General features: G+C 30.6%; 2 protein-coding genes across 2 annotated transcripts; one reads left to right on the top strand and one right to left on the bottom strand.

Annotated features, from left to right (window-relative positions):
* Window positions 1-465: 465 nt before the first annotated feature.
* LOC114399942 (LOB domain-containing protein 29-like) lies at window positions 466-1,665 on the top strand. The gene is made up of 2 exons (XM_028362172.1): window positions 466-820; window positions 945-1,665. Exons 1-2 carry the CDS (start codon window positions 542-544, stop codon window positions 1,290-1,292), a joined length of 627 nt encoding a protein of 208 aa, XP_028217973.1. The 5' UTR covers window positions 466-541; the 3' UTR covers window positions 1,293-1,665.
* A 9,473-nt stretch (window positions 1,666-11,138) lies between these two features.
* LOC114399882 (LOB domain-containing protein 16-like) lies at window positions 11,139-12,883 on the bottom strand. The gene is made up of 2 exons (XM_028362100.1): window positions 12,318-12,883; window positions 11,139-11,689 (listed from the first exon to the last, which is right to left on the bottom strand). Exons 1-2 carry the CDS (start codon window positions 12,621-12,623, stop codon window positions 11,354-11,356), a joined length of 642 nt encoding a protein of 213 aa, XP_028217901.1. The 5' UTR covers window positions 12,624-12,883; the 3' UTR covers window positions 11,139-11,353.
* Window positions 12,884-15,732: the final 2,849 nt, after the last annotated feature.

Here is a 15,732-nt window from a genome sequence, read left to right as displayed (position 1 = left end):
GCTGTGACAATTGAGTTCTTAATCAGAAAACAATTATTAAATAAGCCATGGAATTCTGTTTCTTCCATTTCCATATTCTCACAGTCAACTAAGTATATATGAATAAGTAGTACAATAAATGAACTTGCGGCTATCAGTACTCTATTGCATATATACCCAAGGACCGTGGTACCAATACATTTTATTCAGAAAAGAAAGGACAAGAGCAGATAGATCCAATCATCAAACAAAATGGGTTTGGTTAATGCTACCTCTTTTGTCGTATAAGCATGTTGAATGGAATCTCATTTTTCTGACAAATAAAATTTCGGTAGAGGGGGTTGATAGTGTTTTATATGGGAAAAAAAATAATGAACACTGTAGGCCATTAAGGGGACCTGGTGTAATTAAATATTCCTTACTCTAATCCACCCTTTCCTCTTGCTGTGGTGTATATAAAGATGGTGATAAATGACTATGATTTGCACAAAGCTGAATAGACTCAGAAAAAACCCAAAATCCCTAAACACCACAAATTAAACCCCCAAAACAAAAGGCCAAGATGACTGGTTCTGGTTCTCCTTGTGGAGCCTGCAAGTTCTTGAGAAGGAAATGTGTGAGAGGTTGTGTTTTTGCACCTTACTTTTGTCATGAACAGGGTTCCACTCATTTTGCAGCCATTCATAAGGTCTTTGGTGCAAGCAATGTCTCAAAGCACCTTGCTCACCTCCCTGTGAGTGACCGTTGTGAAGCTGCAGTCACAATCTCTTATGAAGCTCAAGCTAGACTTCAGGATCCAATTTATGGCTGTGTTGCTCATATTTTTGCACTCCAACAACAGGTTTGTTTCCCTCTCATAAGCAATAATCTTAATAGCTATGTAATTGAAAACCCTAGCTGATTTTGCTTACATACTAGTTAACTAATATATATATATATGCCACTTTTTGGTTTGATCTTTGTAGGTGGTGAGTTTACAAGCACAGCTAGTTTATCTCAGGGAACAAGCAAGTCAGATCTATCTCAATGGCTCTGCCACTGAAAACCCTAATGAGAAATACCTTGGAAAACCTACTACTTTCCCTCAAGATCTACAAAGTTGGTTCCAGATGGAAAATTCCAACTTGGCTTCACAATTTCTCCCTAACTTGTCCACCAATCCTTCAACACAGTATTATGGGAATACTAATACTCTCGTGGAACCAAACCCTATTGGAAATTATGAAAATTCAGGAACCGTAGAAGAAAGTATCTCATTTTCTAGCTTTAAAGAGAGTTGTAACTCTATGTCCTATGACATGCAAAGGCAGTGAGGCCTTTCATGAAGTGGATAACCTCCAGTAAGTGGCTTTTGGTTACAATCAAACTAGCTTCTTGAAAGATCTGAGTGTGCGTGAAAGAATTGGTGAAGACAACTTTATCAAATTTGAATTGCTGCTATATGTTGTGAACCATGCACTAATTTGTTGTCATAAATAACCTTAGGAAGCCTAGAAATGTTCATATATATAATTGGAATGGAAATCCATATCCTACTATATTGTTTTGTTTAGTCTAGTAGTGGAGTATTGGTATTTTTTAGAATAATAGTGTAATTCTTAGTGATGTAACTTTGGTTTTTGTATGAGCTAAATTGGGCTTGTTTATGGACCTATTGAAGATCCTAAATTTTGACCTAAAAGATATAGTCACCTATAACTGTCTGACATTTACTTTCCTTTGTCAAGTAAAATAGGTTTGCACTGGCAAATATTTGGAATATACTAGGGAATGGTAATCCCAAAGTAACTGATATATTAATTCAGAAACCCTATATGGAACAAAGTTACTCTTAATTCTCGGAAACAAGTAATCCCTAGGTTGGAGGGCAAAGGAACTTATTTGCAGAGAGAGCATATTGCTCAGAGTAATTGATGCAACTAAAATATATGCTTCACGCAGACACAGCATGTCTCCCAGAATGAATTTTTCTGGGCGAAGCACTTTGGTTGTTTAATAATGATACTTATTGCATTTCTTCAAGTCTCCCCATTCACCTTAATTTGTTTCATCAAACCAGATAAGCTAGTGTAATTATATATACTGAAGTCAATTATGAAACTACAAAATTTTGTTGTCCTTACTTGATTTTGGAGATAAGATCTTGAAGAAATATAAGCAAATGCTTAGCAAGATCCAAAAATATATTACTGTATCTGCTGCTTGGTTCTTGTGAATTCGGAAGCCAACTTTCCATTTTACACTTACTGATATTTTCTTTTTCCAATGTTTCTTGATTGTCTAGTATATATGCATGTTTATTAATTTGTTTATTTGTCCAGGTTTTTTAATTTCCAAGACACTCCATATGAAAATAATTGAACTTTGAATCATTAGGCATCATTTGCCAATTTTCTATGTCCTCCAATATACAAAAGTGAGTGGTTATACTCTATTTTTCTTATCGGTCATTTTCGAAGAAAAAAATTTAGTCCTATTTACCCGTTATATTAAAATTCTAAAACAATTTTGATTGATTGTTACAAATAAGAAATGTTGGAATGATAAATGAGATAATAAAAATAATTTTAATACAAATAAGAATATTAATTACAATTCTAAATCTATATGTATTATAAAAGATAAAAAAGAAATAAATTAATCAAGGTAGTATCTGTATAAGGAGTCTTATGTCAAAAAGAAATCTGTACAAATACTCAAGTAGTCCTTCCTTGGCACACTTTTCTTTAATTAAATACATCAACTGAGGCTTTGTTAGGTGTACATTATTACATCCCGTTCTAACCGAGGATAAGAGTTGAGAGGTGTGAGAGAGCCCATACTTATTCCTCCATTCTTTAGGAGGAAAAAACGGATGTGTGAATAAAAGTTGATAGATATATATGTAGAAACACCATTATTTGTACTTCTGAAGCCTCGGTGGTGTAGCTTTCTCCTTGGCGATGTATGTATATATATTCCTCAATTTGAAAGATGAACATGATGACTGCAAATTCATCAGTACCCCATCATCTAGTTGTTTTTTGTAGTGTGAAATCTGAAACTTTATGTCTCCCACGTCACATTAATTTATTTATACTATTTGAATAAACGTTGTCCCTAGACTGCAAACAGATATCCATATATCAAAAATGAAAGGACCCAATCACTTCAAGGAAACGAAACACACACCTTGAATTTTATGCAGAAATTGCCAAGACACTTCACTTGGCGAATCGTTAGAATAATGCTTATAAGTGTATTAGTGATGATATGAAATATATGTGCAAGAAACAGTTGCGTTGTGTGTGGCAAACTATAAGGATTTTTTTTGGGATATACTAGTATGTATGAATGATAAATAACTAGTTAAGCTCATGCACTTAATTGCTCCTATATATTTGGCTACCAATACCATGCAATGTAGTATCACGCTTGTGCCCATTTTATTTCATTTTCTGCTGTCTTACTGGGCTGGTGCAGTGCATGTTTGACTATAACTACCAGAGAATAATATGCTTTCTTTTCTTATCATCGTGACCCATGTTCAGTCAGTGCCTCGCCATATTTTCAAATACTTTGAGATATGCCTTTTCCGTTGGATTCAACTTCTACTTAATTATCATGGTGGTCCGTACTCTCTTAACTGTTGTTGTATTATAATTTTAAAGTTGTTCTCTTCCCAACCTTATCTAGAGGCTTTATCAACTTGATTTCCAGGTAGAGTAACATAGAAAGTACCAGCCATTTAAGAAATTGTTTGATTTCAGAAAAAATAGTTGTGAAAGAACATTTAGGGAGTTTTTAATAATAATAATAATAATAATAATAATAATAATAATAATAATAATAATAATAATAATAATATTGTGATCCAGTTTTAAAAGTAATATTTTCAACTAATAAAAAATACTATTTTCTTTTTTGGGATTTTTAAACAACTGATCTAATTATTATAAATTTTTACATATATTTTTAATTAAATTATTGTTATTGAAAAACACATGACAAACAGAAAATTCATTATTATTCAGTGAAAAGGATATTTGCTTATTATGCTAAAGCAACAGTTTAATTTCCTGCATTAACCAAACAGAAATTGCATCTGAAATGCTTATTACTCTCACAGTCTTTTTTTATTTAATGAAAAAGATTGAAATATTTTTTTTTGGAAATTATCAAGTCGCCAATGTCTCATGCGTTTACCAAAACACAAGGTTATTGAAAGAAGCAAACAGAAAGTTGATCCAAAATGATTATCACTTACAAGACATTTTTATATTTATATTAAAATATTTTTAGAAATTGGAAAATTAAGTTGGGAATTATCAAGTTATTGTATCATAGATGTTCGTCCATCACAAGGTTCTCAGTTCTCACAATAACTAACAACCCAATTTTAGAAAATATGTAATTTTAATAAGATAATGAATTAAAATTAATTAAAAGGATATTTTCAAAAATTAGTTAGTCGCTTAAGAAAATGTGTTGATTGTTAAACGAATTATTTTCATGGGGGGAAATATTCTAGACATTGTTAGTCTTTATGTTATGAATGATGAACAAAACAGGCACTTGTAATCATGTAATGACTTCTAATTTTTCCAAGTCATTATTTTCTCACGCATTTGATATTCTGAATCAAGCCTAATGTACACTATGTCAACTCATATTTTTATGAATAAATTGGAATTTTATATCTTTTTAATTCTTGATACACAGTTTTAGTTTTCTTATTTTGTCTAGCTATTTTAGTTCTCAAATTTTTAAAAATTTCATAATTCTGATTCAATCTTTAATTTTATATATTTTATTTCTTTTATTTTAGTTTAATTGAATCATAGATCTAACATTTTTATTTAAGGTATCATCAAGAATAATTTAATTGATTAAAATGGAAAAATATAAGAAATTGAGGATTAAACTAAAATTATGAATTTTTTAAAATATGAACACTAAAGTCATGAAGAAAAATAATAAAATTAAAATTGCAGATGAGAAATCAAAAAGAATGAAAATTACAATTTACCTTTTTATTTCTAATGTAAACATAATAGATTAAAAGGAAATAACCTCTAAAAAATAGATTAAAAGGAAATAAGGAAAACATGCACTTTGTTTCAAGACCCAAGCCCAACACATTCCAAATTTAAAAATCTATAAAAACTTTATTTGTTTTTTTATTTACAATTTTTTAAAGTATTTATTTTGACTTTGACGACAAGGATTATTCATTAACAGAAATATTTAATTTTGATAAAATAAGAAATTAATACTATTAATTAAAATATTTGATTCTTAAACAAATTGTTGTCATGGGGAAATATTATAGATATAGTTGACTTAGTTACCTAATTCTAACTTAATTGGTTTATTGATTTAAATAAGCATGTTCTAAAGAGGGGGGAAAGCTACTAGTCATTAATTTTACCAAATCATTAATTTCTTACGCATTTGATATTTTGAATCAAGCCTAATAATGCAATGTCAATATTTTTTTTTTTAATCTAACCCTGGTTAAAAGAAAACAGGAAGGAGAACATGGACTAAATTTTGAATAACAACCCAAGGCAAACATGGACTTTGTTTCCAAGCCCAACACATTTAGAATTTTAAACGTGCTTGGACTCAGTTTCAAATGATGGCCCAAATCATACAACAATAAGTAAAAAAATGGCAAAACAACCTTCGAATTAAGTATATGTTTGGATATCTGTTGCAAACTTTGGTGTCAAAATAAAATTTACAAAAGTATCCCATCTTTTCTCAGTTTGCGGCGAACCATTAAATTTGATCTCGAAATTCGTACACAATAAGTTGGACTGGAAATCAAACATGTTCAGTGTCAACTGGAGATAGCGGGGCCAATGATGTTGGTTTCACTCTGCGTGCTGAATTAGAAGAGAGAATGATGGAAGAATATAATGCTGAAAGTGAAAGGCTTTGGTGTTCTTTTTGTTACGGTGGTTTTAGAGGAAATTACCGAGGAAGCAAGGATGATGAAGGGTGGGATAAGGATTATAAAAAAATGTTGGATATTATAGGTGAGAGATCCTATTGAAAGAATCAAGCCTCCTCCTACTCCTCTTCTCTGTTCTCTTTTGCTGTGTCTGTGTATGTGCACCTCTTTCTGTGTGGTTTCTTGTATGCATGAGAATGAGAATGTGCATTCTGTATGTACTCGATCTCCTCGGCCAATCTAGTGGATGAACATGGGATTTTTTACACGAGAATGGGTGTGTGTGGTAGAAAACCAGGGAGCATGCGTGATAGTGCTCTTCTTTACCTCTCTTCGTAAGATTTTGTAAATAAAAAGAACACAAGCATGGCCAATGTTACACAAAACAAAAATATTCATTCACATGCATGTGCATATAGATGAGTAAATGACCATTTTGATTCATGAGATTGTAAGACATTTTATCACCCACTCATCATTATTTTGCAACATTTACAATCAGTTTTTTTTTTTTACGTATATTATCATTATATTTTCTAATTTTTGCACATTTTACCAATTTATAAAATGTGCAACCAAGTGTTGATATATCCCTAAAAGGGACTTTGTTTTGTTAGCATGATGATGATAAAATGTGTAAAATTAAAAAAAAAAGATGATAAAATACATGAAAAAACTTAGATAATAAAATGTGTGGAAACTAAAAAACATAATGGTAAAATGTACAAAACAAAACTAGAGTCGTGAGTTCATAAAATACACAAAACTTGAGTCGTGAATTCATAAAATACCGATACTTAAATGATAAAATGTACAATTAAGTCAAATTAAAAAATATCAATTAAATTCCTGAAATTGGATTATGTCACTCAAGTTAATCTTTGGTGTTAGTCATCTATTAATCTTTCAATAAATGTGTGATGTGACACATTATTTGGTCACTGATATTACTATGTGATTGTCCAGTTGTAAACGCACCAAAAGGGGTTAGTTTTTTTTGTCTTAACTCTTCCCTTCATCAAAGAAAAGTGACTTTGATTAATCTAAAGTTCAGTGGGAAGTAAAATGTGACAAAAAATTATTTTCGCCAAAGATTGAACTCTGGTATTACCCAAACGATTCAACTTTAACTTCAACACATTAATCACTTGTTCTCAATCACTTAATTACTAAATTTATAATAATGGATAATTTTTAAGACAAAAATAATATTAAAATGTAAAAACACTAATTAGATAAGTAGGACATATGCCCATTAATGATTAGTCCCTTAATTTTGGTTCTAGTTTGTTTAGTAATGTAAAATTTAGGGAAAGAAAGAACACCCCAATCCAAAGCAAGAATAATAAGAGAGCAATATCAATATAAAATATTAGTCCTCTTTAATTAATGTTTGGCAATGTTTTAGGAATCTTCCTTTTAGAATATGAACTACTGTAATTAATTTACTAGGTGCTGATACATCCTAAACATTAATCCAAAGTCTGCGTTCTTCCTTAAAAAAAAATTGTGTAAAAAGAATTTTCTTTATCAAGGAGAGCACTTATAATCCTTAGATTTATGTGTGTTCATAAAGAATTTTCTTCGTCAAGGAGAGCACTTATGATCCTTAGATTTATGTGTGCATGAAACTCACAAGGAGGTAGTGTCCAATGAAATTTTTTTGGAGGAAGAAGAATCTTCTAATACTGTAGTAGTAGTATTTAAGAATTTTCAACAATCCCATCTTGAAAATGAATATCCCATAATTTTACAAACTTAACGTAAAAATTATTTACATGATTCAAAATACTAATCATTATTCAATAAGTTAATTCAATCTTAAAAATAAAGAACTGTATTTCAATCTTCTCAGATCTGTCATTCAATTTAAAGCAATTTTTTAAACACCGGCCAAACATTCATTTTTTTTTATTAATATGTGGTTGGTTTGAATCAATTCTTTTAAATAAAATTTTAATTTTTTTTAGTCTTATAAAAAAAATATAATTAAGAAGAGAGATTTTATTAAAAATAATTAACTAAATTTTCAAAAAAATAATCATTAAAAAAATTAATAAATACTTTATATATCAAATGATAAAAAGAAAATTCATATCTTTTATACTTCTCTAAGAAATTTTCTAATCTGATAAGAAAACAAGAAAGGCAGTTACTTGTTCCCTGTGAAAACAAACTCCTCTGTTTAATACACGTCAGTGACATCCATGTTAAATCAAACATTAAAGTTGCACATGTGTTCCACTTTTAAATCTTAACACGCAGGAGGAGTAAATTAATAGAATGAAGTCCTTTGGCCAGTCCCAGGGATCAAATACATACTGCATAATTGATACTAGTAATTTATAATTGATGATGATTCATCTGTATCCCATATATGTTTAAAATATTTGTATTATGTGATATATTAAATTTAATTTTATTGATCTAATTAATGAAAAAGATATTCCTTCAGATAAATAAAGTATTTGTGTGGTTTGTTATTTGCACCTGAGAAAGTAATATTTAATATGTAATAATCATATATTTTTAATTATATTTATAATAAACAGATGTATAAATTTGATTACATAAAAACTCATTTATAGATATGTAATTTGCACCTGAGAAAAAAATTATACATCAGTCTTAAGTGAGTTTTTATGTTATCAAATTTAGTTTTAATTTTAATTGCAATTTTATACGTAAATTTGTGTGTGTATATAAGATATCTAGCTTTTCCCCATATATATTGTTGAGTATGGCAAAAAATATATACACCACTCTGCACCCTGTTCTGATCTATATCTTCTCCACTCCCGTCTTTTGACTCTATTTCTTTATTTTATTACATATAGCAACTCATCAGAATAATTAAAGACCAATATAAATCTTCTCTTCACTTACCACAGGTTCCATTTACTTTTTTTTGGAACAACTTTTGCTCTCACGTTCAGCTAATCATAATCACTCATCTCCAATTAAACTAATGGGTCTGCCCAAAATAATAATTACTTTCTCAGGTGCAAATAAAGATCCGGCTTAAAGTTTTTTTTAATTGATCTTCTATCTGCTTTGCCATTCTTTAATTTTTTAATTTTAGACAAATTATGGAATTAATATAATGGCCGTTTAATTGGACTGATTATCTATATATATATATACATTTTTTTTATTAGTTAAAGCATTGTGACATGACTTAGGATGTTTATTTTATTGTCCATATGTAAGTTTCTGTTCATCCGAGGTTCTAAAGGTGGTCCATTAATACTTAAACAACTTTCATATTGGCCTGCACACTTCATTCATTTTCTTACAGTCCTATAAGCCTATAAACCATAGGAGATCTTTCTGCTAGTTCTAGTTCTGCTTCCTGGATTTATATCATAATTTTCTACATGCTTGAGATTTGAGAAGCATTTATTTTAAGGAGGCAAATTGAAGTGAATCCAATTGAAAATTAAGACTTAATATAAAACTCGTTTGCAAAGGCACTTCAATGATTTGAAATTCCAGATTTAATTTATATCTCATTGGACACACACATGCAAATTTTCATTAGGAGTCATTATTAGGTGATACTTTAATTTCTCTTACTCTTGATCAGTTACTTGTGCTTCACTACGAGTTTCTGCGTATGGTCCCCATAGTTGAACAAGATCCCTGTCTACTAGTCTTGTCTCCCCTACTCAAGGTATCACCTATAATTGTGTGAGCAGAAGTATGAGACCAAATTATATTTTCTTTGTATTTAATATTTTAATTAAATAATTTAAAATGTACACAATGCATGCTTGGTTTTATTTTACCGATCAAATTAGTACGAACTGGCCAATAATATTTGAGTGGCATGCAAGGAAATCATAAAATAGTTTCACGATTAACCAACAAGTTAATTTTAAAAGTACATTTTGATCACAAGAACAGCACTTTGCAAGACCGAATCGATTCGATGTATAGTACGGCTCTCTAGTTCTGTCGGTTTATCACTACAACTCTTTCATTATTTGATCATCACCGTACGTAAAAGTGTCAACACCTCCCACTAAATTTATTCAACTTAATAGCTCTACCAAATTAATCAAAGCAGTGCCTTAAAAAATATTGCCGACTAGTTCCCTTGCAACGCTTTATAGGATTAGATTAGGTTCTTTATTTGATGTTACCATAGAATGAGGTTAATTGGTTAAATAAAAATAGTGACGTTGCCCATGTATTCAATCCGGGAGACACTTTGTCTACATTTACGAATACAAAATCATTGGTATATTGATATTACAATTAGATTAGCATAGTAATGTTAGGTAAAACTAGCTGTTACTAAAGTGGGGTCCATTGGATATACTCACCCTAGGGTTGTGCTTGCCTTTAACTATAATGGTAGCATCCAAGTCCCCCTCTAGCCCCCCTGCCTTGCAAAAAGAATTCTTAGAAAAATGTCTCATCAATGCAACCAAGGGAACATTGCATTTGGACCTAAACATGTTTTAGAAGATGGGGCATCTTGATCACTTTTGACTTAAGTTCCTCTAACCGGTTTTTTTTGCAACATATATAAAATGGAGAAAAAGAAGCTCAAACTTATATTGTATGGACTAATATGCAATGATTAAGGCTCATGCATGATCTCTTTTTGGTCCCTTTGTTGCTTCCCCCCTCCCTCCCCATAGAAAAATGACAAATTATCAAATATAATAGAAGAGTGTGTTTACAATTCATTTTTCAGTAAATTGAAGCTTAGTGTGTAAAGTACTTTGTGATATTACTTTTTGTCGCCAAACACCTCAGAAACGTGAAAGAGATTATTCACTAAAGTAGTAGCTGAGACCAGTATGTGTTTGTCTTTTAACAAATGCAAATTAACCTAGATGGGGATTCCCACTATAAATAAAACAAAAAGTTCAACGTGTCAAGCAATGTCATCTAGAAAGTTCAACTAAGCGTGTGGTTTTGTTGGAAAAAAGATCTCCCATTAAGCGAGGGAAAAAACGAAGGACAACTCATAATTCAAAGGTACGCACCATAATTATTGAAGTCTGACAGGCAAAGAATGCATAATAATTTATGACAACCCTATTCTTTAAGCTTCTCTTTCGCCATTTTTGTTTAAGACTGTCTATGCTGTACTGTAATTCACATAACAAAAACCACATTATTTTCTAGAATCAGAGTTAACAATTGCTAATTTGAGCAAAAGCATTAAGCATGCATATATAGAGAAAAAGAGAGGGACTCAGCTAGCTAGGCTGCAAAAAAAATATTTTTCTTTTGGATTGAATCCACAAACAGAAAAAGCCTAATGCTTAGTTTAAACTTTAAGCTTATCAGTTATGGCCAGTTTTCTTGATGACACTCTCATTATATATACAACACTAGCAAAAGACCATGTCCCCTCAACATCAAGGAACACCCTTCTAGAAAATGAAAAGGCTAGCTTTGGTGCCAACTTAGTCATAATCAGTTCCTCATCATCCTGAGTGCCAGTTCTTGCAGCTCCCCCAAGTCATTGTTGTTGTATGGTCTTTCTTTAGCTTGGATTTGGAAATCCTCTCTGCTTTGTATATCTTGCATGCTCATTCCATCATTGATGCTGCTGTGATCAATTGACTCAAGAGAGCTTTGAGGAGATATAGGATTCATGTAAGTGGGACAAAATGGATGGTTCATTGGTTGTCCTGAAACACTGTTATTATTCCCTGTCCACTGATGATTGCTCTCTATGTTCCTGGACTCCACCAGGTTCTGAGCCAGCTGAGCCTTCACCTGCATCAGCTGTGCCTGCAAGCATGCCACCTGCATTTCATCATAAAGAAAATGTAAGAAAATTAGAAAAGTCAGAATTTTAAAGAGGGCATTAGAGAATTTGTTTGTTTCTAGATACATTGACTGGTGTGTATTTTATATAGCCAATGGCAATAATAATAAATATTATTCTTGGAGCACTGGTCCTTGAGGCATCATAGAAGCCAAAGATAGGTAGCTAGACTTCAAGCAAGAGAAAAAGACAGGAGTAGCTAGTTTGGTTGAATGGTTTTCCAAATTTCCAACATACATTAAAAAAAAAGACAAGAAAGAAAAATCACCAAGTTCTAACTAAAGAGAATTTCATGAACGAGCGGCTAGTGCAAATGTTTAGATATTTAAGTCTATTTCTTCCGTTATTGAAAACCATAAAAGAATAAAACCTACATACAATTCTTTAGGTATTTTGGAAACTCCAATTCTGATTAAATAACATCAAAAACACCATTAGAACTCCATCTAAGTTTTGTCCTACATTAAATAGGTGTTAATGTGTTACTTATTTGATGTCTAACAGGATATATAAACATTAAAGATGAGCATGACAAGATCTATTATTTCTAGAGAAAAAAAAGTTTAAAAGTTTTGATGAGGTTTGTAATAACATATATAATGGTACCTGTTGTTGTAAGGCAAAAATGTGAGAGACACAGCCATAGACAGGGTCTCTGATACGAGCCTGAGCCTCATAAGCGATTGTGACAACGGCTTCACAACGATCATGAGCTGGTATATGCAAAAGCAACTTGGAAACGTTGCTGGCACCAAAGACCTTGTGTATGGCTGCAAATCTAGCAGGACCTTGTTCTGAGCAAAAGTAAGGTGCAAAGATGCAATCAGCAGCACACTTTCTTCTGAGGAACTTGCATGCCCCGCAAGGAGAGCCAGTGCCATTAGAGCCACCATTTCCACTAGCAGAAGCCATAAGATAGTAGTAGTATAATAGTACTAATAACCAACACACAAAGAGAGAGAGAAAGAGATGTGTATTTTATGTGTGAAAAGAAAGGACCGGAATGGGAGGAAGTGAATAAAATTTGTAGGCACACGGGTACACTAGGAAATGGTGCAAACTAAAAATCTGAGGACTATGGTATGGGAGAGGGAGGGGTCAGGGGAAGTGGGACAGTGGGAATAAGGAGCATAAAGAGTCTTATAAGAAATGTGAATTGGGACATGTGAGCCTCATGTGTAGGCTTCAGAGGGAACATTTATAAATGGTGGAAGCAATAAGCCTCTGGTTTTTCTAATGGGCTTAGACCAAGTTAATGTAAGTTGGACTCTCATGACTATTTTATTTACTATTTATTTTTTAGTTTCGATTAGAAGCTCTGATTACAGTAGTAGTATTATTTATTTGTTTTGCTTAGTGCATGTCTTTAATTAATTGTATGGGGTTGGTATGGTTTTGGTTTAGTTTAATTAATTAATTGGTTGATTAGTTTTTATTTTTTGCGCCGAACGCCGCACTGGGAACTGCTGTCGTTTGTCGCTTCTAACTCTAGTTAGTACACTGCCACCTGCCGGTAAACTCTACCGACAACTTCCTACTTAACTTTAGCTCATTGGAGTACTAAAACTACTTAAGTACTTATTTCAATTCTCATACTATACACATAAACTAAGTCATTAACTCGACTTCATTTTAATTAAGAAAAATGTTTATCAATTGTTAAACAAAAGTACACATAAACTAAGTCATTAACTCGACTTCATTTTAATTAAGAAAAATGTTTATCAATTGTTAAACAAAAGTATAAAGCAATTGTAATATTAAAAACCATAAATACTTATTTTGGTCCATGAAATTGTAAGGGAATAAAAGATTAATATTTGGTAGATAAAATTTTTGAATTTAACTCTAAATATGTAAAAAGTATAATAAATTTATCCTACCGTTAATTCTAATTTGTCATTCATAACATGCACGCCTACGTGATGCTTCTGGTAATAACATGACAGTTGATGGTTATTATGTATCATGCATGTAATTATCACGTGTCTAAAAATAGATTTTTCAATTTATTCTCTGAACTTAATTATTTATTGACATTTTGGTTCTTGAATTTAACCATGTTTGTCATTTTGGTCTCTCAAAGCACTTTCAAATTTTTAATTAAGTCTCATATTATGTGTGAATTATTAACATAGACATTATTATATTCCCTCACTTCTATTTTTTATCCCTCATATTTTTCACTTTTCTTTTACCAATTTTATCATTTAAATTATATTATAAATATGAAATTAATTTATGAATGATTACATAATAATAATTAGTAACTAAATGCAGGACATTAATAACAAAATTTTATAAGGTTCCAAACCATATCTTCTAACCATATTAGGTTATTATCTTATATGTTATTAATATGTGTAGAATGTTAGATTAATTAATAAACTAATATATTTTATAAAATAACATTAATCACCAAAAGACAGTTAACAAAACTTGAGAATCACAAAAGGAAGAAAAATAAAAGTCTTAAAATTATTTCCTTAGATACTCTTTTAATGGAACAAGTGTAGTATATTTTACCTTTTTTTTTCAATCTTTTCCGTTTCACATCATTATTCAATGGTTGTGTATTAGAGGACATGTTCCTCGGGTGGCATGCCAAACACATCATTTTTCATTTTTTTGATCATGTGCTGGAGAGAGTGAAAATTTTAAGGATAAAGGAGATGTAAGTGGAAGGCATAACATCTTATTCATGGAATCGATTGACACATGATCAACGATCAAAGTGAAAAGGTTAAGCATATCAAAAGATATAAACAACGGAAGTTGTTTTCATGAACTACTACCACAAAAAAATATAAACAAAAGAATTTTAAGTGTAATGATTATTGAGAATGTTGTAGAAGTAATTTGAAAAATTTTAATTGAATAAAATGAAACTTCTTAAAGAAGTTAGATAGTGTTTTAAGAAAAAAAATAAATAGTTTTTAAAGATGCTTTTATGTTATCTTCCTATTAGAATTAATGTTTCCGTTGAATAAATAATGAACTTTGCATGAAAATGATGGATGTGAATGTCAAGATGAATTAGAAAGTGTGAAAGAAGAAGGTGAAAAATATGAGGGATATAAAATGAAAGTAAGGACATACGGTGATGACTATGCTAATAATTCAAAATTCAAAAGTACTTTCAGGAACTAAAATGTCAATTAGTGATTACGTTCAATAATTAAAATAATATTATTAAATTCAGAGACTAAATTAAAAAGTTAACTTTTAGACACTAGATAACATATAACAAGTAATAACCATCAATTGTTACATCATTATCATTAGAATATCATGTAAATATGCATGTTAAGTATAACAAAGAAAAGTTAACCATAAGATTAATATGTCATATTTTTTGTACATTTAAAGATTAAATTCAAAATTTTCACTTTTCATAGACCAATCAGTTATAACCTCACACTTCTAGGAACTAAAATGAGTATTTAACATGTTAAAAATTATTAAATATTTTTTAAGTAATTTAAAGTATTTTTTTAGGTGTATTATATATTTCTTAACCTCTGTTATTAAAATACTTTTAGCAGATCCTTTAAGTATTTTTTTCCATATTATCATGTTATTAATCATGTATTGCTGAATTGTTAAAGGAGTAGATAAAAATGGTGAGAAAATTGAAAAAAAAACGCTGGTATTATAACAAAAAATACTAGTATTATGACTATTATCTTCACCGAAAGATCAAAACTATTATCGCATTTTCGTATTCTTTATAATAAGAACAGCGTTTTACAGAAGCTCAGAACAAATGAAACGTGAAACCCCGGTCTGCAAAGTGCAAAAGATATACGACTGTAAAAAAGGAAGCTTTCGCACAATTGTTAAATCATGATCAGAGTTGTTATTTCTTGACAGTTTTTCCATATATACTAGTATTAGTTTTTTCTTTTCTTTTTTCTTTTTACATGAAGTTTATACTTTAACTTAAAGTCAAAGACTAATTTGTTTGAACCAGGGAAGTTTAAACCTTTAAGAAGAATTTAAATTATTTTTTCGAAATGAA

Source organism: Glycine soja, chromosome 19 (assembly GCF_004193775.1).
Source record: "Glycine soja cultivar W05 chromosome 19, ASM419377v2, whole genome shotgun sequence".
NCBI classification, from domain to species: domain Eukaryota; kingdom Viridiplantae; phylum Streptophyta; class Magnoliopsida; order Fabales; family Fabaceae; genus Glycine; species Glycine soja.
The sequence above is the reverse complement of the archived record's forward strand: the minus strand, read 5'-3'. Positions and strand labels throughout refer to the sequence as shown.